Genomic DNA, 21,768 nt, shown 5'->3' on the forward strand with positions numbered 1-21,768 from the left:
TTAGACATTTTGGTGAAAAGTGGATGTAAACAGTGCAGGGAATTAATTGTGAGTCTTCAATTTGGATAATGGGGTTAGGTGCGTTTTAGATTATGGCACACAAATTACAGTGTAATTATTTTGTAATTATTGTAGAGATGAGGGGTGAAATCCCATGTGGGTTCATCAGTATGACCAACCCCTTTCACATTACATATAGTCATTTGAACTATTGTTAATATAAGATAGATTAGTGCAGCTTTAATATTTATGACAGACATGGATTAATTTTGGTGTGACCATTTTTTATTAGGGAATGCTTTAATAATTTTAGAATACAGTAATGTAGTTGAGTAGTAAGTAAATAGGGTAAAACAATTCTGACATGGGAAAAATTGTGAAAGTAGCCCACTGGAACGGCTTTTATACAGATTTAGTAGGCCACCTTTGTATGTTCTTGGATTGGTCATTGTATAGTTACGAGCGACTCACTTGATCAAAGTAATTATGAGCGAAGTACAAGATATGTGGGCTGTAATACGAAGTCTGTTCTCTTCTTTTTCTGTGTACGGGTAACGTTAAGGTATATTGACTGTAAAATTGCAAAAATAAATAAACACAAAATCAAATAAAGCTAACTTCAAAAGGACTGGCAAACTCTTGCACTTACAAACCCACAAGGTGCTTTCACTACCCAAGGCTGCTGCCCACTGCCTCGTCTCTGCTCAGTTTTTTAGAATGCAGTTATTATTCATTAATTATTTTAAAATATTTTGAGAAAATATTATAATAATAATAATAATAAAACTTTATTTATAGAGCACTTATCAAAACAAAGTACAAAGTGCTTCACAACAAGAAAAATAAAATAACACGGTGAATGACGAAATATAAAGAAATAAAACACATGAAATACAGAAAAGCAATAAAATAAACAGTAAAATAAACAGCCAGTTCACGTAAAATCAGGATATGCTTTCAGATAAAAATGTGTTTTGAGACGAGATTTAAACGAAGACACTGACTCAGACAACCTAATTTCTTCGGGCAAGTTGTTCCAGAGCCTCGGGGCCCTGATAGCAAAAGCTCTGTCCCCTTAGTTTTCATCCTGGACTCAGGAACAGACAGGAGACCCCTGCCCGAAGATCTCAAACTACGTGAAGGTTCATAAGGGATTACAAGGTCTAAAATATAATCTGGGGCCAGGCCATGAAGAGCCTTAAAAGTAATCAACAAGATCTTAAAATCAATCCTAAAACCAACAGGGAGCCAGTGTAAAGAGGCTAAAACAGGTGTTATGTGGTCATACTTCTTGGTCCTGGTTAACAGCCTAGCAGCTGAGTTTTGTACAGTCTGCAGTCGTGTCAGAGCTTTTGATTAAGACAAGTGAACAGGCTGTTACAATAATCAAGGCGTGAGGAGATAAAAGCATGCACAACAGTTTCTGCATCACTAAGATTTAAAATAGATCGTATTTTTGCAATGTTTCTGAGGTGATAGAAACATGATTGGACAAGCTTAGTGATATGTTGCTCAAAACATAAATTGCTATCAAACAGGACACCAAGATTTCGTGCAACAGGCTTGATATGTTGTGACAGGTTACCAGTGGATGGCAGTATTTGTTTAGTGATGTGTTGGGGCCCAATAACAAGGATTTCAGTTTTATTTGAGTTGAGCTGAAGAAAATTTATCGACATCCAATTTTTATGTCAGACAGGCAGTCCTGCAGAGAACTCAGCATACTAAGGTCAGTGGGCTTGACAGGGAGGTACAACTGTGTGTCATCCGCATAACAATGAAAAGAAATACCATGTCTGCGGATTACATCACCCAAGGGAAGCATGTATAAGGAGAACAATATTGGTCCCAGAATTGAACCTTGAGGCACACCATACTTGATATGGGAAAAGGATGACTTGAAGTTATTAATGCTAACACAGAATTTCCTATTGGACAGATAAGATGCGAACCAGTCTAGTGCAGTTCCAGATATGCCCACCCAGTGCCTCAGTCTGTCTAAAAGAATGCCATGATCAATTGTATCAAAGGCAGCACTTATGTCCAACAGCACAAGAATTGAACACATGCCTGCGTCTGCATTCATTAAAAGGTCATTAGTGACTTTGAGAAGGGCTGTCTCAGTGCTGTGGTGTTGACGAAAAGCCAGATTGGAACTTTTCAAAGGTATTATTGTTTTCCACAGCAGCAAGGAGCTGCTTAGATACAAGTTTTTCGAGAATCTTGAAATAAAAGGCAATTTGGATATTGGGCGGTAGTTATCCAGGAGGGTGGGATCAAGCCCAGGTTTTTTTAAGACTGGCTGGACACAAGCTGTTTTAAAGAAATCAGGGGCGCAGCCAGTAGACAGCGAGCTGTTAAAAATAATTTGTAAAAGGGGCGCAATACAATCCATAACTTCCAATAGAAACCTAGTTGGGATTTTGTCCAGAGGGCTGGAGGATACTCTCATAAGAGACATGATGTCTGCGAGTTCGGGCAGAGTAACAGCAGAAAAATTGCTCAAAGAATCCCTGAGCGGGTGATCCACATCTAAAAAGGCAGGATTGGCAGGATATTAACACAGTAATAAAGCTACAAGTCCTTCATGAGTACAAATGATTACCCATTTTATTCAAAGACTTCCTGCTTTGTTCTTCCATGCTTTTCTGTTATTCATTATTTTATACGTCCATCATAATTTGCAAGATTTCCATTAAATCCGTCCTCCATTTGTCCATGTGTTGTGCATTTGGATTATGCATGTGACAAGTTTCCGCACTTTGTGCTGCCTATCTGTTGATCTTATATGTATTACTGGAATGAAATTAGCTAAGTGCTAGTAATGTCAGAGCAGTTTATTTTGAACTCAACAGAATCCACATTACTGCACTTGACTGTGCAGTAATGACAGGACCTTGAACCAAGGCGGGAAAAAAATCAGTTGTGATATCATCAAGCTATATGGAGATAAACTGAGAATAACTTTTCCAGTTCGCTTTCAGGCAGAAGCCTAATTTGACATAGACATAGCGTGACAAAGAGCAAAATCCTAACCCAGAGGATGATTTCCAGAGACGTCTGTCCAAACACTGAAGCCAAAAGTTCCAGTTTCACTGCAGGTGCAAAAGAGGAAGTTCAGCAGCAGATGAAGTCATACTCAGCATTACATCTACTAACCATCTAATGATATGAACATCCATGGAGTCTTCCGGCTGCAGAAGTGGCTATTTTATTGTCACAGTACGATCTGATAAACTCCCTCTGCGTCTAAAGTATACACCTGTGGAAATCCTGCAGAAGAAGCTGATGTCTTGCACAGGTGTGTGGAAAAAGACTGCAGCTTTTAAACAACTTGCAGCGCTCTCAGGCATTTTAAAGATGCCTACAGCTCCATTTCTGGGTCATATATGAGTGCACTAAAACTGACTGAGGTGTGTTTGGCTTGTTTGCTCCATATGAATGTTGGTATCATCTCAACTCTCTCATCTCACATACAAAGGAAGCCACAAGTTTTTACGTTGTCTGTTAATATAAATACACAAGGGAGCCTCAACATGTTGTTAATAGCTTTTTCTAGCAAAGAATTTTACAAGCATGTCCATTTTAAAGGATGTTCTTCCCCCAGGCTGAGCAAAGTCAGGCTGTGGGAGACCACAAACCATAAACCACACCGCTGTCTCATGTCCAGGATCTTTTTCCAAAGTTGAATTTCCCCAGATAAAGCCAGAGCAATCACTTTGTAGGTCAAACCTCAGGATGACCTTGTAAAAATTTAGTTATCTTTGATAACAAGCTTTGTGTTTAACATCGTATTGTACACCATCTGCGGTGTGTTGCCGTCTCTGGGGTTTTTTTCAAAAACAATAGCCTGACTCATCAATATTAATCACTTTTCTGTCCCTCAGTCCCTCAGACAGAGTTTCTTCTTTTCTTCTCTGAACGCGACAAGGAGCCTGAAGGATCCTGACTCATCATCAGTGATCGCTCGTTTTTTCTCTCTCCCTCATTATTGCCAGAGTTCTTTCTTTCGTTCCTCTCAAATTTGCATGTCCTGCTCTTGTTTATAGCTGTTTAGTTTATCTCTATGAGGGAGAAAAGGGAGAAATCCAGTATGTGACTCACCTCTGGACTCCATCTGTAACCCGGCCTCCACCCGTACTCGCTGTGGTTCTCAGCCCCCCAACTGCCTCAAAACAATACTCCTTTATACTCCCAAAATAAAATAAATACTCTCATCATTTCTTTCTGCAAGTATGACAAAAAACCTGCCAGTAACAATGATGATGAATACAGTTTGGCAGTTTGGCGAGCACTATTAGTGTCTTGAGTTGATTAAAGCTTTTGCTGTGATAGAGCAAATACATAAATTCATCTGCAGTTCATTCATCAGTAACTTATTCATTTATGCATTTATTGACGCATCGAGAACTAAAAATCTTCCGCTTCCTTTTCTGCCATTACAGACAGCATCATAAGGGACAAACAGTACGAGGTGATGATGCAAATTGACTGTGAAGTAACGGACACGAGGATCCTCCACATCAGGTCTTCCACCATCCCACCTTTGCTCCGGGTCAACCACACGGACACGTTTTACCAGCACTCTGCAACCGACAACCAGGCCGCACCTCCTGTCGGTGTGCTAATGGGGTCGGCTTAAGATCACCAGCAGCACCTGTATTATTTTTAACTCAACAAAACCCATGAAGACAAAACAGAACATACGACCTTACTTAACTTTTTTTTTGTGTGACGAAGTATATTTTAAATCTGGTGTACTCCCACTGACTTCATGATTGTGATTTAGTTTTGAATGAAATCAAATCATTACAATACAAAGGTAGCTCAAATTGTCAGCACCAGTCAGCCACATTCTTTATTAGGGCTGATATCTGGAGGTAGTCTGTAATAGGGTCCGAGCAGACGCTAGCTCCTTGTGTGGCAACACTGACTTCTCCCTGTAACCCCAGACGCCCCACATAAGGGTAATTGCTTAGCGGCAGGGGGCAGAGCATTGAACCCTGAGTCACCCCGTCATAACACAAATACTTTTACCCCATAGCAGCTCTTCTCAAGTCTGCTGTTTCTTTTGTGGTTCTTAATTTCGGGACAAGCTGCAAAGCCAGAGGAGAAAACTGAAAATGATAATACACCTAAGATTAATCTCACAGGGAACTTGCCTAATTAAATACAGGAAAAAGTCATTTGTGATATCAGTGTTTAGAAGCACAACAAATTCTGTGTTTGTATCTTAGCTTCAAAATGGAGCTCTCTTAGTCATTTGTAGTCTGTTTGCCTCCCTAAATAAAGCTAATTTTATTTGTGAAATAGTAAGAGATGCCAGATTGATTACATGCAGCAATAGAGGCATTCAGTAAACTCAGGCAGTCAGGTGACCCGTGAAAGCTAGCAGGATAACCACTGTTGTTGGCTGGTTTCCATTAATTTAAGGATTTCAGGTGCTGTTTTTACCATTGTATTGATGAAGGATTTCGGTTCTTAATTTTTGGACTTCTGTTATATTGATGAACAGATTCAGATACTTTACATAGTGTATTTATTTGTATTATTATGTAACAGTAATGCCAACTACTGTGGTGTGATGCAATTCACTCATTTCTGCTGTCAAAACTTTCTTCTGTCAAGATTTATTGATTTTTGTTTTCTCTGTCTGGTTATGCTTTCCAGGAACTTTTTAATTAAACTGACTACATTAAACTAAATGACATATGGTATACACAATAATAAATGGTGGATATTGAGGAAACATAATGTAAATGTTAGCACTAGGAGATTTCTTTAGTGTCAGTGGTGGACATCCTGAGATTTTTATCCCAGAAAAATATATCTTCATCAAATTTGAAACCCCTACAGTTGAGCTAAAAAGGCCGATGTTTGACATGTAACCACTGGTGAAAAACCTTAAGTCCTGACTTCTCGTCCACAGGCTAAATTGCACATTTATTTGGTGCACTTAAACCTGTATTTAAATTGCAACCAACTGGAAATTCTTTTTTAAAAACTGTGATGTAGTTGTATTATCTGATAGTTTTTAATACTAATTTGTTGTAATAAAAATTTGCACTATAAATGCAGAACCTGGAAAGATCAGTCCTGGCTTTAAATGCCTTACATTAATGTGTCTGTAACCTTGTTTTGACTACCGGTAATAGGGGGTAAAATTGATATTAAATAAGAAATTATACATCATCAGAATTTGTAACTTTTGCTCATAGTCAGTTTTTGTTAATGTTGTTAAAACAATGTACTATACTTCTGTGTCTGAAAGTGCATTTCTTTTAGCTACATGATTGTACAGATGGTTATGTTTCAGCTCAACAGATGCCCATAAAAATTGTTAAAAAAAAAACATGCCCTTTTGTTTTCTTAAGCCAGGCCATCCGTGTGTATTTTTTTCCCTTTTAGTTTCAAGAATATATTTGATTTACCACGATGTTTTCACTGCATCCCAGTACTTACTGTTGGGACAAAGCAAGAGTACAATTAAAAACTTGCGATGTTTTGTTTTTTGTATTCTACTATGTGCATAAACCAAAATAAACACTGGATTTTTTCTAACTACACCTTTGTGTGCATCCTTCAGGCTGTTGGGGGAAATCCTAAATAGATTGACTGTTCCTGGATATTTTCTTTCACAATAACTCAATTTACATCCAGTAACAATAAATTTACAGGCTTGAACAATCATTTTCTGTATTTATGGTTTTTCTTTCTACTCTTTTTTTACTGCTTGGCTGTCTTCTATCCTCACAGTCGTCCAGTTAAATTGACACTCATAAGCTGTAATTAAAGCCACTTTAACTGTGATTAGCCATACAAAGAAGACGTTTTCTGTTAGTATTTCCGAACTTTATTGTAGTCTCCTACACAGTCTGACAGTCTGGAGGGAGTAAGTGCTTTCACAAGACAAAGGTCAACAGCATTACCTGTGATATTAAGAGAAATGTAATGCAAAATAATGTGTATAAAACAGGAAAAAGTTATTTGTCCACATACTTTGGGGATTTCTTCCAAGAGTATGCGTCTATGAACTTGTTCTTTTATGTGAATTGTTAAAGTGTTATTTGATCCAAGACATGAACTTATCCTATCTACATTCATTTATCTCATAGGGCTTTTACAGTATACAATATATACAGTATAACTTGATGTGTTGAGTGAGGAATCAGGCTCATCGTTTCATTTATTGCAGGTAAAAATTAAAAAGATCTTGATAAGAACAAAACAGTTTAGTCACAATATACTGAAGTACATTTGGCCCCCATTTGTCTCCATACTGAAGGCCATGTGGACTGATCTACAATCCATTCAAAACATAGAATTAAGTTTTTAAAATAACTACTGTCAAACCCTTACTAAGGGTCTACATAGGCAAACTTAATGTTGTATGTGACTTGGTGTCCGTTGTCCCACGCATACAAAACACTCTCTTTGGGATTATAGTCAATCTGTGTGGTGTAGGAATAGTTGTTGGTGAAGGGCATTCTGGGAGTCATCTGAGTGTTTGTGTGCGTGTCGAAGGCGTATTCCAGGTTGGCGTGCCTTTGGTTGTAGCTGTCAACAGCGTACAGGACGCCGCACACGATGAAGCAGTTCCCGTAGTGGTTTCTCCTGAGCCCGGTTCTCCAGGTGGTCTCCCTCTGCATGCTGAGGTCTGAGGGGTTCAGCCGACTCAGAACTATCACCTCTTGTAAGAAGCCCTCATCATCCAGTGCCGGGTAGATGATCCACAGGCCACTCTCGTCCACTGCAAAGTTGACGTCCGAGTGGCTGCGCCACTCCCATGGTGATGACGCCTCCTCGAACAGAGCATCATGCAGCAAGGTCCAGGCAGCCACATAACGCTGACGCAGGTCATACTTGATGATGTCTCGGGAGAAGGCACGGTTGTAGTAAAAAGCCCCATCGTAGACCACATGGCCTGTGCCAATCCAGTGGTAAGGAAGCTTGTATGAGTTGGTAAAACGGCCTAAGAAGGATAAAGAAGAATGGAGAAGCATGAGATTCATCAAAGTAAAAGGAAAACAAAAAGTAATTTAGTGACTACTTACCTGCTTTGAAAACCTCCAAGTTGCGGAACTCCACAAGGTTATTCCCGTAGTAGAAGTTTGTGACATAAATTTTGTTATTATCAGACTTTGGATCCTTCATCCATGCTCCTTCATTCCTGCCATAGGTGTTGTGGGTTACTGGCTCTGAGATTGTTGCCAAAGTGTCCTTACACTCCCCTGTGAAAGAGTCAGAGCTATGAGTGGGGATTTAGAAGCAGTTTGACTTTATCCAGACCTACGTCAAAGAGTCTGAAAATAATTAGAGGCTTTTGTTTTAACCAGCTTGAATCACGGAAAGGGTGAGGTTGCCACTAAGGACTGAGCACTGTAATACAAAGTTTAGAGATTCATAGAACAATATCAATTTAATATTTTTCTAAATTACATTTATCATAAGAATATGAAAAGAGTTAAGGCATGATGTCAGTCCTTTCCATTTGGTATTTCTAACTAATTACAGCAAATATTAAGACGGTGTAGTCCCTCATTCGTCCAGGAGTGTTCTATCATAGAAAAGGTTTCAGTCGTAGTCATCTGGACACTGTTTTCAGAATCAAGACGTTTCGGCTCCCATCCGGAAGTCATTCTCAATTGTGGACCACAATTGAGAATGACTTCCGACTGAAACCGACTGAATGACTACGACTGAAACCTTTTCTATGATACAGCAAATATTAACAAGACAAATCACAGGATATTTTCTTTTTTGGCAATATCTTTGGTGTTTAGCTCTTATAAGTACTTGCTAAGGTGTTTTTTAACCACTCTAGCAGTGTGGCTCTTGGGATGGCAGTGTTGGTCTGTCGGTTACTTGGTCAGTCAGTCCAACACTTTGGTCCTCACCGAAATATCTCAACAACAATTGGATGGATTGCCATGAAATTTTGTTCAGACATTCATGGGCCCCAGAGGATGAAGCCCACTGACTTTGGTGATCCCCTGACTAACGGTATTCCCATCAGCCTCAGCTGTACTTTGTGAATAGTGGTGATTAGTATGCTAGCATGCTAAACTAAGATGGGGAACATGGTAAACATTGTACCTGCTTAACATTAGCGGTCTTCCCCTCATTCGACATATAGCCTCAACTTACCAGGTTTTCTTGAAGTAGATTCCTCCTGCCTTTGCATAGGCTCGTCTAATTCCGGGTGTCCCTCCTCCCCCTCTTCCTCATCCCAGCTGATTTTGTATTTCCGTTTGACTTGAGCAGCCTGCCTGGTAGTGGTAGTGGTGGTGGTGGTGGTGGTGGTGGGTGGCGACGGTGGCAGTGGTGGCGGCGGCAGCGGTGGCGGCGGTGGCAGCGGTGGTGGCGGCAGCGGTGGCGGCGGCGGCAGCGGTGGTTGCGGCAGCGGTGGTGGCGGCAGCGGTGGTGGCGGCGGCAGCGGTGGTGGCGGCAGCGGTGGTGGCGGCGGCGGCGGTGGCGGCGGCGGCAGCGGCGGGCGGCGGCGGCGGCGGTGGCGGCAGCGGCGGCGGCGGCGGCGGCGGCGGCGGCGGCGGCGGCGGCGGTGGCAGCGGTGGTGGCGGCAGCGGCGGCGGCAGTGGTGGTGGCGGCAGCGGTGGCAGCGGTGGCTGAAGAAGAGGTAGTCACAGGTGTGGTGAAAGACACTGAAGTGTGGGGAGACAAAGTGATCAGTCTCTGTGTGGTAGGAGGCAAAATCGAGCCTGAAAAGATGGTGGATTCAGTTTCCTCTCCTGTTATTGTGGTAGCAGCCTGTGTGGAGGTAGCTGTTGCGGGGTGTATTGGTGCTGAGGTCAGGGCAGCATGGGTTGTGATGGTCATAGTGGAAGCTGGCCTGGTAGTTGAAGCCTCTGTGGCTGGATTTGGTGCAAGTGTGCTTGAATGAGCTGCAGTACTGCCAGGTATGGTTTGCATTTGGTCTTTCACCAAAGGAGTAGAGGTTTCCATCATGGTGCTTGGTATATTTCTTGTTGTGAAATCTAGTAGGATTTCCTTTGTGGCTGTATTTTCAGAGGGTTGTGTTGTGTTCATTGTAGTTTTGGTTGTTTCCTTGGCAGTGACGCTTAAAGAAGTGCCAGCTGGTTCAGCCATCAAAGGGACTGGCCACTTAGTGATTCCAGCGGTGACTATCTCAGTAGTCTGAGGTGCCGTGCCTGTGGTCCTGGTTTTTTGTGTGGTAGAAATTGGTTCAAACGTGATGGGTGTGTCACTCTGTACATCTGCAGACACATCCACTGATGTGGTTCCAATGGCATTGATGAACTCGTTATGAGTTTTTGAGGAGGGCTCAGTTTCTTTCGATTTTGTTGATTGGCTGGTCTTGGAATCGTGCAAAGGATCTGTCGTCTTTGGTCGAAATGAACTTGGTCCCGCCCTCGTCCTGGGGCGAGAGGCTCTGTGTTGTAGAAGATTCTCTTCAACGAACGGGTTCACTGGGCCATCGCCACTTAATCCATGATACTCAAAAACTAAAAAAGGGAAAGGAAAAGATTTCGTCAAATAATCTGCGCGCCATGAGAAAATGTGAAATGATGGCAAGTTGTTTTTTTTTTTAATTATCCAATACCATCAAAATTAAGTTGTCTCCGAACTCGCAGTGCAAAAAACAGTAGAAGCCACAGAATCAAACTCATTTGTAACATTTTGGCAGTGGCCACAACAGCTGAGAGAGAAGCTCACAGATGATCCTGACAGGCAGCGCAGGTAAGCACTAAGCTTTTTTTTTCTTTCAATGTTCTGACATCAAGTAATGTAATATGATTGTCCATCCAAACCACTTATCCTGTTTCATGGTTAGCAGAGTGGACGTATAAGGAAAAGTTGAAGGTAAGCACAGCTGTGAATTGGATGATCACCTGATTATCGCCCCACTGTAATGTACAGATTTCAGATTTTTATTTTTATAGTTTTTTCTCTCCTGCTACCCTTAAAGCTGACTGAGGGTTTGCACTTACAGTTCTCTCCAGGCTCCCCATCATCCGCCACCATCGGATCTGGCTCAGATTTATAAAAAGTCATTCCTCTGATGATCATTCCGTTGGGACCAATCTTCGACACCTGAGAAGCCTCCTTGTTAGCCACGCTTGTCAGAGTCACCTGAGGTTTGACCTCAATGATCTGAGCAGAACCATCTGTCTGTAGGAAGGATGGATTTTCCCCAATAAACTTCTCCTCATACTTGTCCTGTTAGTGGACACATGGATACACAAAACTTCTTTGAAGCAAAAACATAAACCATGCAGTAGGCTGAGATCAATACACAATATTGTCCCAATATGTAATCAACAAGACAGAGATTTTACTAAAGAGTTTTAGTGCTCAGAGAGCTGACTTGGAGCTCTTTCTGTGGCAAGAATATTGGGGGGGGGTTAAAACAAGATTAAGAGAGTGTCACAATTAAATATACTAATACTACAATGTTGACAATTCACTTTTTTTGGCAAGTAATTGCATTTTACTATTTAGTACTGACAGGAAATTATACAGCCATTGCACACCCAAAATATAGGTGATAAAAGGAAACTGTGTGTGCGCACAACTGCGGCAAGAACAGTAGCTCAAAGCTAAACCAGGAAGTCAGTCTATAAACTGTGATTGATGTTTACAATGGACATTTTGAGTAATATCTTTACCGTTTACCTTAATTTTCTCTTCCAAATAAGTTTGGTTAACCTGGGGTTTGTTTAAAACAAGTATGATAATCTGCACTGTTGGACTTCTTTTAAAGTTCTGTAGCCACATTCACAGATCTCAGCAATTAAATAAGTGAGTACAATGTTATTATTACTGATGGAAATGATGAGTGCGACCCAAGTTGCCGTAAACCTGAATTTTCCTTAAATACAGAGGAAACCTTTAATCAAAAGATTTGATTTAGTTTCATTTTAGTTTCAGTTTTCATTAATAACCTTGTTTTATGGTTCTTACAAATGCTCTTGCGAAACATATTAACCGAGTGAATCACTTGCATGTGAAGCCCAGGTCCAACCCAACACTGCTGGACAGGCTCTCCAGTCACTGGTCTGAGGTCGTCCACTGGGTCTGCCAAACCCTCCAATTACCTCATTAACTCTTTTACACATTTTTGGTCCTTTATCATAGAGACGATGATTTTATAAAGGAGTTTGTGGAAAGAACACGTAATTGTTCCTGTTGTTTTGAAGGAACAATTATGTGTTCAAGACTTTATAATGCTTCATCAGTCTGAGCAGCAACATGTGAATCCAATCACAACTGCTTTAAATATACAACACTGCATATCAGGATTTGTCTCACAATGTGACAATATTGATGGATGTTACACAGGATAGAATTATAAAGTCTTACCATGAATAAGTTTAGCAACTTTTTTAAGCTGCTATTAATTCATCCAAGTACTACATCACAGTAAATTTTAACACACTAGTGTAATTTAATGTGTGGAAAAATATGCTATTCAATTTGCAGCACAATATTTACTCAGTATTTACTAGATAATTCTAGTGGACTTCTTGGTAATTACCTCACATAAGTACCAAGCAATATTGTAGTAACAGGTACAGTAATTATGTAGTATTTATAAGTTAATTACTTTAAGTACATAGTGATGTAGTTATTACTGTTATTATAGTACAGTAAAATAGCTTAGCCCCTTTCTTTACCTCAACGTTACTGACCCCATCTGTTAACCCTGTTAATCGGTCACTTACCTCTGGGTTTTTATATGATGCGGCGCTGCTGACCTCACTGAGTCTCCTCTTGTCCTGATGCCGGTGGGGAGGAGAGGTGGGGGGGCTTTCAGTCACATCTGCCTGGATCGGAGGGCTCTCCTTGGGCTTCACCTCATCCGTGGCGTGGTTCAGAGACACCGTCTTCATGCAGTGATGGACAAATCAAGATATTAACCGAAAAAAGAACAAATGCTGTGAATGTTTTTAATGGAAAATATGCTGCTATCACCAGCAGTCATAATCACTAACAGAAGGAAAAAGAAAGGAAAAGTTCCAGTGGAGTTATCTGTCTTGAATTATTAATAGGCCTTTTTTTCGCAGCAGACATTTTGACATTGTCATATCAGGAAAAGAACAGGTTTTACTAATAACATGAAAGATCACTCCGTTCTAGTCAAGTGTCCCAGTAAGCCATGACAGTGCGACAGTGAGCCAGCATGCTCAATACCAGGACCCTGAAATTAAAGGCGCTAAATGGAATTCAGCCATCATTCATTTTATTTTTACCTGTGCCTTTCTTATTGTGGCATGTCAATATATCTTCTATGCTAAACGGTTTCAGTGCACTAGATGCTCATCTCCCTTACACTTCCAAGACTGCCCTCCTAAAATGCAATGATCATCTCTGCTCACTAACTGTTAGTGGTGTCACTACACTTCCACGTCTCCACAGTTGACTTTTTCACGTGTCATACCAGGACACAGCTGAGACTAATAAAATCAATAATGGATACGCTTGATTTACATATTCATTTCATGAACTGCAGCTGTGTTTTCCATGCCAAGACAACTCTGTGAAAAGGGTCATTTCAGAAGCAAATGCATTGCTCTTACAGTTTGTACACCACAACTTTCTTAATGTCAGGCAGATACAGGTATATATTGTATGTGACGCTGTTATCACGTGTCCCGCAGGTCACTGTAACATCAAATAAATGTTCATTCGATCAGTGACCCAATTCACTCAGTGATTCAGTACCCACAGTGAGTTACACACACAAACATTTTTTGGGGGCAATAATAGATAAGATTGAAAGCCATGATTGATTGAGCCAGCTCAAGTCTCAGCCAGCTGCTGTTAATAGTCGTGAAATAAAACCCTAAAAAGTGTATGTATGTAAGGTCTTCAAATCCAGTCATTGCAAGTTGTTCCAATCAAGATTATTTTGGACTTTTTTTTATTCAATGACTAATAACACACCCATGGTACATTCACACAGGTGTTTTTAGATATTTGGATTATATCTGAATAATAATAATAATGATAATAATTAGACTCTTCTCTGTGTGGGCATGTAACTCCCCCACTTAGTTTTGTTGCACCTGTTTGGGCGGGACAACTTTATGACACTTCTGAGACTTCTGATCAAATTCCAGTATAACAATTGTTGAAAGGCAACTTCTTTATTGCTGTTAATCTCCTGACTGAACACATCCTCACATTAAAGAATTCATACTGTAAAGCTGTAAGCCATTTCATTTGAACTGACACATTTAGTTAGCTAAAGAATACTGTTCTACATAATTTAATAAACATTTGGTTAATATGTTCCCCCTTTAATGATTTATTTAAATTCTAATGTAATTTACTAATATATCAATGGGGGGAAAAGGCCAAAAAGGTATTTTGTTGGCCCATTAAAACAGGTCAGTCAGCTATTTTTAAGAAGGGTTCAATACTCAGATAAACTTCAACATGTGATGGAAGGCCGGAACACTCCTTCCAGGTCCAGCCCCTAATAAATCTGAAAACTAGCCCAAAGAGTGTGTTTTCATGAACCCACTGAATCCAGAAGCCACCAATACAAACACATCTGCTACCACCAGTTTGTGCTTATGTTATACCCACATATTTGTATTCATCTTTGCAACAACACAACAAACAAAAAAGGTACACTGTTCCTGTACCTTTTCAATGTGTTCCACACGATCCAGGAGCTTATTGGTAACGGAGTGCAGCTTCAGTAGATCCATGCCATAGAAGGAGCCCTCCAGCAGCTCAAGGATGGTGGACAGCTGGAATGATCAAGTGGATTCCGTCAAAAGGGTTCACCAATTCAAGACATGCCATGTGTAAAACAGGCCTATCCCCAGCCCATCCACATTCTGAGTCTCTGTTTGTGGATAAAATGTGGGGCTATCCTTCCCTGAATTTGATAAAGTGTGATATCCATGGCCCCAGTGATCCAGGCCTCTCTAGAAATCAACAGGCGAGCAAGACAGCAGACCTTTAGCCTACTGGCACTGGAGCAAATGGGACTTATGTGTATTGGAGGCTCTAGTATGCATGGAAAACGAATAGGGTGACACTTCACCTTGACATTCTCTTTTCCAGCTTCCCTAAGTTTTTTCAGCCTGTACTCTCCCTCGCATGGGTTGACTGCTGACGGAGGAGCGATGCAGGCGCACTTGCACTCTGGTCCAGATGTTATAGTCTCCACAGTGTAGAAGTCCTGCGCAGCGGCGCTCCCCTCTTCTATCCGCCGGCAGGCGCTCCTGCTCAGGGGTCTGACAACACATTTACACCGACAGTCAGAGCCTTCCGAGAGTGCTTTCACTTTGTCATAATCACCCAGCAGCTACAAAGAAAAGAGGACGGATGTATTTTCCACCACGCTCAATCAAAAACGTTTGAATTTTTACTCACGAAATGATGGAATGTCCATAAAACATACAAAGTAAAGGGATATTTCCTCCTACCTTAGAGAGGATGCTCTCCTGGCCATCCGTCTCCTCCTGCAGCCTGTCAGTTTGCTCTGCTTTGCTCTCAAGTTGTGACCTGGGATCTTCCCCCCAGGTCTTTGGCGCCGCAGAGCCGCGTGGAAAAAGCGCACAGCAGCACATCACGAAGACAATGCATAACTTATACATGTTGTGAGGCTCACAGAGCGCCGAAAAGACAAATAATGTTGCAAGTATGTTAGCAGGCACAGCCTGTCACCAATTAATTTAGCTGCCAAGTAAATGTCATAGCCTGCTTCTGGCTCCAAAATTAGAGAGGTGTAATCAGATAGCGAGATTAAGGTTTATAGCGCGATGTCATCTTTTTCATTGTCACAGCGAACGCGGGCTACTGCGAGTGTGGAGAAACCGTGCACTCTGAGGGAGCAGCCGGCAGCTGCTGCTGGAGCTGCGCTAACAGGAGGCGGACCTGAGCGAACTGGCGAGGAGGAGTTGAACTGCTTCAGACGACTTCTCAAACATGATGTGCAGCACAATTAATAGTCATGACTAAAACAAAGTCACTGAGAGCTTCAGTCTAATCTTTAAAATCATGCTATTATGAGTTGTAAAACATATTTCGAGGTCAAATACAAAGTAGCAGCCCGTTCCGAATTGATTTGATGCTCCTCAGTCACCTCACAGCAGCCCACCGTCAGCTGTGGTTTTGCTGCCCTCTAGCCGCAGCAGGGTTCACTCCAATGACAACAAATAAAGCACTGAGATTGACTTGTTTATTTGTACTTTAAGGCACATTCAATTTATGCAGTTATTTATTTATTAACTTCTTCCTGTAGTGCCATACACGTATATGTATGTAGAAAAGTTTAATTAAGGCACATGGTGCCCTGTAGGTTTGAGAATCCAGAAAAGAAATTTGTCATAAAAATAAAAAACCCTGTGTTGTGATACCAAAAGAACAGTTCTGCCTTGTAGCTCTTGGTGATTATCCATAGGAAAACAATCAAGTCTTACATGAAATAACATTTTAAAAGTACACAAATTGCAGCAGTTACCATCAAAATTGCACACACCATCAAATCCACAAAGCCCCCAATTGAATCGCTTTCATTTTGCAATTTCTCCATAATTATAAACATGAACAATCAAGCACCACAGCCTTTTTGTCAAACATTTTTTCTTGACAATTGTCCACAGAAAGTCTTACAAATATCCCATAGCATAATCTGATGCCTTCATCTGTAGTGAGCATCGATATATGTAAGAAACCTTTGAGTCTTTAAAACCATTGCTACTAGCCTCAGAATGACTAGTAAGTCACCCAGTCAGAAATCTGATAGGTAGGTCGTAGTTTAGTGCAAAAGTGATTATTTATGTCCCCTAGCATCCTTCATGTTCAATCCTTTCCTCTGCTGCCACAGGAAGGATGAGGTGAGAAATACGACTCCATAGTCCACCATACTTGTTAAGGTCCATCCTGTCAAAAGATATAGGATGGTCACCAGAGAGGAACTTCTTCTGAAGATGGTCGTCCACCATCTCCTCCACAATACTCAAATGACTGTTGGCAGGAATCTCCTCTTCTTCCCCCAGCAGTACTGTGAACATCAGACAAGTCTTCTTGTAGGCGGCGTTCTCATGGTCACAGTAGCGATAAAAGATCAGGGTGGAGCCTGGAGGCAGCTCCTCGAAGCGGTGAATGACAGCCACGGGTTTGTCTCCTTCGAAAGCTCCCTGCAACTGGTTGTCTATGTCCAGTTTGACCTCATCGCTGTCCTGGCTGGCTTTGCTGGCTCCATCGATGTGGAGGACGGAGGCGTTGAGGGCAGAAGAGAAGGCGGAGGCCAGACTCTGAGCCAGGCAGTGCAGTGTCTTCTCAGCTTTGAGGCCCGCAGTCAGGATCAGACTGACTGGCTCTGTGGGCTGGGCTGCCCGGAGGTGCCTCAGCAGGTGGATCTTGCTCCTAATCCAGAGCTCAGCACGCTGGTTAGGGAACTGAGTCTTCACTTTTTCCATCTGCCTGAGGAAGATTTCTATTTGCTGTGTATCGTTTTTCTGAGGTGGAGACTCAGGTTGGAGGAGATACTGCACCAGGATGGCAAGAACTAACACTATACCTATACCCATCAGGTATATTTTACGTTCTATGGAGAGAAAAAACATGTGTTGTATCAACCAGTACTTTATAAGTAATTCACAAGCTATTTATAATTGTATATCAAGTAATACACAACATACAATGTTACTTTTTTTAATGACAAATCAGAGACGTTAATTTGCTTGGCTAGTAATCACCATGACACTAAAAAGAAACAAGATATGATAAAACATAAGGAAAAAGTAAGATTACCTCCAAAAATTCCAGTACCCACTGGAACTATAGGTTCAGTAGTCTCCTCAGTAGTAGGGCCAATGGTTTCAACATTATCTGTCTGTTGATCTCTCTCTTCCTCAACTGAGATTTGCTGTGGCACTGCTATCTGTGGGGAGGTTGGTTTCTCCTGGATATCCTTTTCTTCCTCAGAATCTGAAACCTTTACCAGGCCTCTTCCGTCATCTGACCAATAGGAGGAGAAAAACAGATTAACACAAACTAAACTAAACACACACCCCAACCACTGCAAGTCTCTTGTGTAGCTACATGTTGATACTCCCTCACTGGCTTCCCACCAGTGAACACTGCCTATTGTGTTAGACTGGAACTCCCAGAAACTCAGCACCCCATAGCAGAAAGCTAAAGGATAAAGAAATTCTCCAGTCATTGAAATTTCAAAAATGTCAGACTCACCGTCACTAGCTACAGTGTTTATGTTGTTAGTGCCTGGGGTTTCTGCACCATGTCTAGCTTTGGGTCCATCTACTTGGTCATCCTTTCTGTCACCCGGGTTCGGTGGAGTGGTTGTTTCTAGTGCTTTACTCTCCCCAGTGTGGTACTCTCCTGATAAAATTAGAACAGTTTACCTTCCACAATAGCTCAAGCATCAGTGCCTCTACAGTTACATTTTAAGTAAAAAAAAAGGGCCTTTTCAATCTCACAGTATTAAGGGTAGGTTCACAATTTTTTTTATCCATCTTAAAACAATACTCACACGCACATTGAAAGAATTGTTAGTTGCAGTAATTTACAAAAAATAATTTACTTAAAACTGAGACAAATGACACTTGCTAGAGGTCTGTAGCAAGCTTTTCCAAAGTGAGTAAAATATAATTGCCCCTGCTCTTTAAAAAGTGTGAATACAATGAATAATAACATCTGAATCACTTGTCATAACACTTAGATAGGAACACTCACTGGAAATCTCCTGACCTGTCTTGGTCAGCTGCTCATTTCTCTGTGTCTCTCTGTTGTCACCATGACTTCCATCATCAGCCTGAGGTGGGGTGCTGTTCCCCTCCACATTCTGCATGCTGGCCTCATCTGGAGAAGAAGCCTTCTTCTTTTCAGCTAATTCACTGTCTGTAGTAAAAACAGATATCAAGTGTCATCTAAGTTATAGTCTGACTGAATGACTAATGTTTGATTTTCAATTTCTAAGGAACCTATTTTAATTTCTATTCCAGATCCAGTATGTGGTCAGAACCATTTGCTTTTTCTTCAACATACTTTTTGCCTAACAAGTTCATTTACAATAGATTTACAAGGATAATTGTAGGTGACGCATACCAAAATAGATAAGACTGACAAACTATTGTAGGAACACAGCAAAATGTAACAACTTTGGGTTAAGTGCAGAGACAAGACATCCTGTGTCACATTTACCTATACATGAACACACTACACATACTCTTACGTGAGAGCAAGGGAAACATACACACAACAACCACCAAACTGAATAAATGACTTCGAAATTCACTTTGGATTTCTTCTTCGCCATGGATGTTTGCACCCCATAGCAGAAAGCTAAAGGATAAAGAAATTCTCCAGTCATTGAAATTTCAAAAATGTCAGACTCACCGTCACTAGCTACAGTGTTTATGTTGTTAGTGCCTGGGGTTTCTGCACCATGTCTAGCTTTGGGTCCATCTACTTGGTCACCCTTTCTGTCACCCGGGTTCGGTGGAGTGGTTGTTTCTAGTGCTTTACTCTCCCCAGTGTGGTACTCTCCTGATAAAATTAGAACAGTTTACCTTCCACAGTAGCTCAAGCATCAGTGCCTCTACAGTTACATTTTAAGTAAAAAAAAAGGGCCTTTTCAATCTCACAGTATTAAGGGTAGGTTCACAATTTTTTTTATCCATCTTAAAACAATACTCACACGCACATTGAAAGAATTGTTAGTTGCAGTAATTTACAAAAAAATAATTTACTTAAAACTGAGACAAATGACACTTGCTAGAGGTCTGTAGCAAGCTTTTCCAAAGTGAGTAAAATATAATTGCCCCTGCTCTTTAAAAAGTGTGAATACAATGAATAATAACATCTGAATCACTTGTCATAACACTTAGATAGGAACACTCACTGGAAATCTCCTGACCTGTCTTGGTCAGCTGCTCATTTCTCTGTGTCTCTCTGTTGTCACCATGACTTCCATCATCAGCCTGAGGTGGGGTGCTGTTCCCCTCCACATTCTGCATGCTGGCCTCATCTGGAGAAGAAGCCTTCTTCTTTTCAGCTAATTCACTGTCTGTAGTAAAAACAGATATCAAGTGTCATCTAAGTTATAGTCTGACTGAATGACTAATGTTTGATTTTCAATTTCTAAGGAACCTATTTTAATTTCTATTCCAGATCCAGTATGTGGTCAGAACCATTTGCTTTTTCTTCAACATACTTTTGCCCTAACAAGTTCATTTACAATAGATTTACAAGGATAATTGTAGGTGACGCATACCAAAATAGATAAGACTGACAAACTATTGTAGGAACACAGCAAAATGTAACAACTTTGGGTTAAGTGCAGAGACAAGACATCCTGTGTCACATTTACATATACATGTACACACTACACATACTCTTACGTGGGAGCAAGGGAAACATACACACAACAACCACCAAACTGAATAAATGACTTCGAAATTCACTTTGGATTTCTTCTTTGCCATGGATGTTTGCCTATAAAAGACTATTTGACAGAAATGAAACAATATATAATAATCTATTTACTTACTTTTAACATCAGTCTGCTCCTTGTCTTCACCATTGTTGGTTTTAGTCTCTCTGCTTGTGGATGCAGATGATGAAGCTGAATCTTATTAGGTGAGACAGAGGCCATATTTGATTACTACAGAAGATGCAGTAACACATTTGGTAAAGATGCACTTAACTATTTAGCTTGCTTGAATATTTTACCTTCTGGGTGGTGCTCTTTTACATTCAGAGCAATATCAGTCTCCTCTTGTGTTTCTTCTCCCTTTACATCTGTCAAAAAAAGTAAATAATGACATAACAAGTAAATTTAAACCACTGCTGTAAATGTTTGGTAAATATACTAGTCCAATGTAGCTTATATCTAGCCTTTGTCATTGGTGTTTCAGTACTTTTGTGCTGGTAGGCGTCGTGCTGTTCCATGTCTTTGGATGGGGGTACTTCACTCAAGATGGTACACTGGATGGTTCAAAGCTGCATAAAAAATGGTATATAACATTTGTTGTTATGCTAAAACACAAGCACATGTATTAGTTTTGTACAGATTCTCGTCACATGTTCAAAGTCCCAAGAGATGTTGTAAAACAGGTTATCTAGCTAGCATACCTGTCAACGGGCTGAAAGACGGTATTTCATTACTCATTAAAACAGGAGTCTAAACTCCCCAAGTTTTCAATTAACAATGATTTGAAACAGACAACATGCAAGGTTTCATTAAGTTACTATTCAAACTCAAAGTTGGAGTCATTGAATTGTCTGTTTTTATGTTTCACAGGGCTTCCTAAATAATATGTAACGTTAGGGGCTAACGTTAACTTACACGGAATATGGTAGAAGATGGTAGCAGTTAGTTCGCTAGTTAGTTAGACGCGCTGCTGGCAAAACTTCCTTACTGGGAACGACGCTAACGTTAATGCATCATACGTAAATTGTTGGTTAGCTAAGTAGCTAGCAGGTTAACTGACAGTCAAGTTAGCTTGCTAAGCTAATCGGCTGAGAGATGCTATTTTAGCCAACACTTTACGTTAGCAAAGTAAAACATGGCTATAGTCTATAAGAATTGTCTTCGTGTAACTTTATTGGTTATCGTTACTTCTTATTACTAATTCTTACCGATCGCACCCTCGATCATATCGCCGTGAAATATGACCAAAATAACGAACACTTCCTTTGCACCGTGTCTGTTATATTTGCGTGTGTCGCACTTGCAGGTCACTAACGTTGATATTTGGGCGGAACGTTCAGCAGTGCTCGTGTTTCCATGGAGATAGCTGAATG

At 40.8% G+C, this 21,768-nt stretch overlaps 3 protein-coding genes across 13 annotated transcripts in view; 1 reads left to right on the top strand and 2 right to left on the bottom strand.

Moving 5' to 3' along the window:
* The window catches only part of atf6 (activating transcription factor 6), a 37,651-nt gene extending 31,085 nt beyond the window's left edge, over positions 1-6,566 (top strand). Inside the window, exon 16 of the mRNA XM_044198830.1 lies at positions 4,446-6,566. Coding sequence (XP_044054765.1) covers positions 4,446-4,642 — 197 coding nt within the window. The 3' untranslated portion in view covers positions 4,643-6,566. The remainder of the gene's footprint in view (positions 1-4,445) is intronic.
* Positions 6,567-6,835: 269 nt separating this feature from the next.
* Positions 6,836-16,020, bottom strand: olfml2ba (olfactomedin-like 2Ba). The gene is made up of 9 exons (XM_044200106.1): positions 15,423-16,020; positions 15,038-15,301; positions 14,631-14,738; positions 12,702-12,863; positions 10,968-11,196; positions 9,502-10,481; positions 9,148-9,439; positions 8,055-8,231; positions 6,836-7,972 (listed from the first exon to the last, which is right to left on the bottom strand). The coding sequence occupies exons 1-9, from the start codon at positions 15,591-15,593 to the stop codon at positions 7,359-7,361; spliced, it is 2,997 nt and encodes a 998-aa protein (XP_044056041.1). The 5' UTR covers positions 15,594-16,020; the 3' UTR covers positions 6,836-7,358.
* Positions 16,021-16,163: 143 nt separating this feature from the next.
* LOC122877366 (torsin-1A-interacting protein 2-like) lies at positions 16,164-21,750 on the bottom strand. Of its 11 annotated transcripts, none has more exons than XM_044198827.1 (10): positions 21,604-21,747; positions 20,883-20,964; positions 20,695-20,763; positions 20,513-20,593; positions 19,880-20,029; positions 19,360-19,509; positions 18,712-18,861; positions 18,193-18,342; positions 17,755-17,961; positions 16,164-17,548 (listed from the first exon to the last, which is right to left on the bottom strand). In XM_044198827.1, exons 2-10 carry the CDS (start codon positions 20,911-20,913, stop codon positions 16,785-16,787), a joined length of 1,752 nt encoding a protein of 583 aa, XP_044054762.1. In that variant the 5' UTR covers positions 20,914-20,964; positions 21,604-21,747; the 3' UTR covers positions 16,164-16,784. The 11 variants fall into 11 exon arrangements, with proteins under 11 accessions (XP_044054762.1, XP_044054761.1, XP_044054760.1 ...); XM_044198826.1 differs by having other exon boundaries at positions 18,697-18,861; positions 21,604-21,746; XM_044198825.1 differs by having other exon boundaries at positions 19,865-20,029; positions 21,604-21,746.
* Positions 21,751-21,768: the final 18 nt, after the last annotated feature.

This window comes from Siniperca chuatsi, linkage group LG6 (assembly GCF_020085105.1).
Source record: "Siniperca chuatsi isolate FFG_IHB_CAS linkage group LG6, ASM2008510v1, whole genome shotgun sequence".
Taxonomy (NCBI): domain Eukaryota; kingdom Metazoa; phylum Chordata; class Actinopteri; order Centrarchiformes; family Sinipercidae; genus Siniperca; species Siniperca chuatsi.

Excerpts from the sequence above, each read along its gene's own strand:
- olfml2ba (XM_044200106.1), bottom strand. The coding sequence starts at position 15,593 with ATGTATAAGTTATGCATTGTCTTCGTGATGTGCTGCTGTGCGCTTTTT. Across the intron at positions 8,232-9,147 it reads ATCTACTTCAAGAAAACCTG|GGGAGTGTAAGGACACTTTG; the intron begins GTAAGTTGAGGC and ends ACTCTTTCACAG. Across the intron at positions 7,973-8,054 it reads CTTGGAGGTTTTCAAAGCAG|GCCGTTTTACCAACTCATAC; the intron begins GTAAGTAGTCAC and ends TATCCTTCTTAG.
- LOC122877366 (XM_044198819.1), bottom strand. The coding sequence starts at position 20,913 with ATGGAACAGCACGACGCCTACCAGCACAAAA. Across the intron at positions 20,030-20,512 it reads GGAGCAGACTGATGTTAAAA|ACAGTGAATTAGCTGAAAAG; the intron begins GTAAGTAAATAG and ends TTTTTACTACAG. Across the intron at positions 18,343-18,696 it reads GACAGGTCAGGAGATTTCCA|GAGAGTACCACACTGGGGAG; the intron begins GTGAGTGTTCCT and ends TAATTTTATCAG.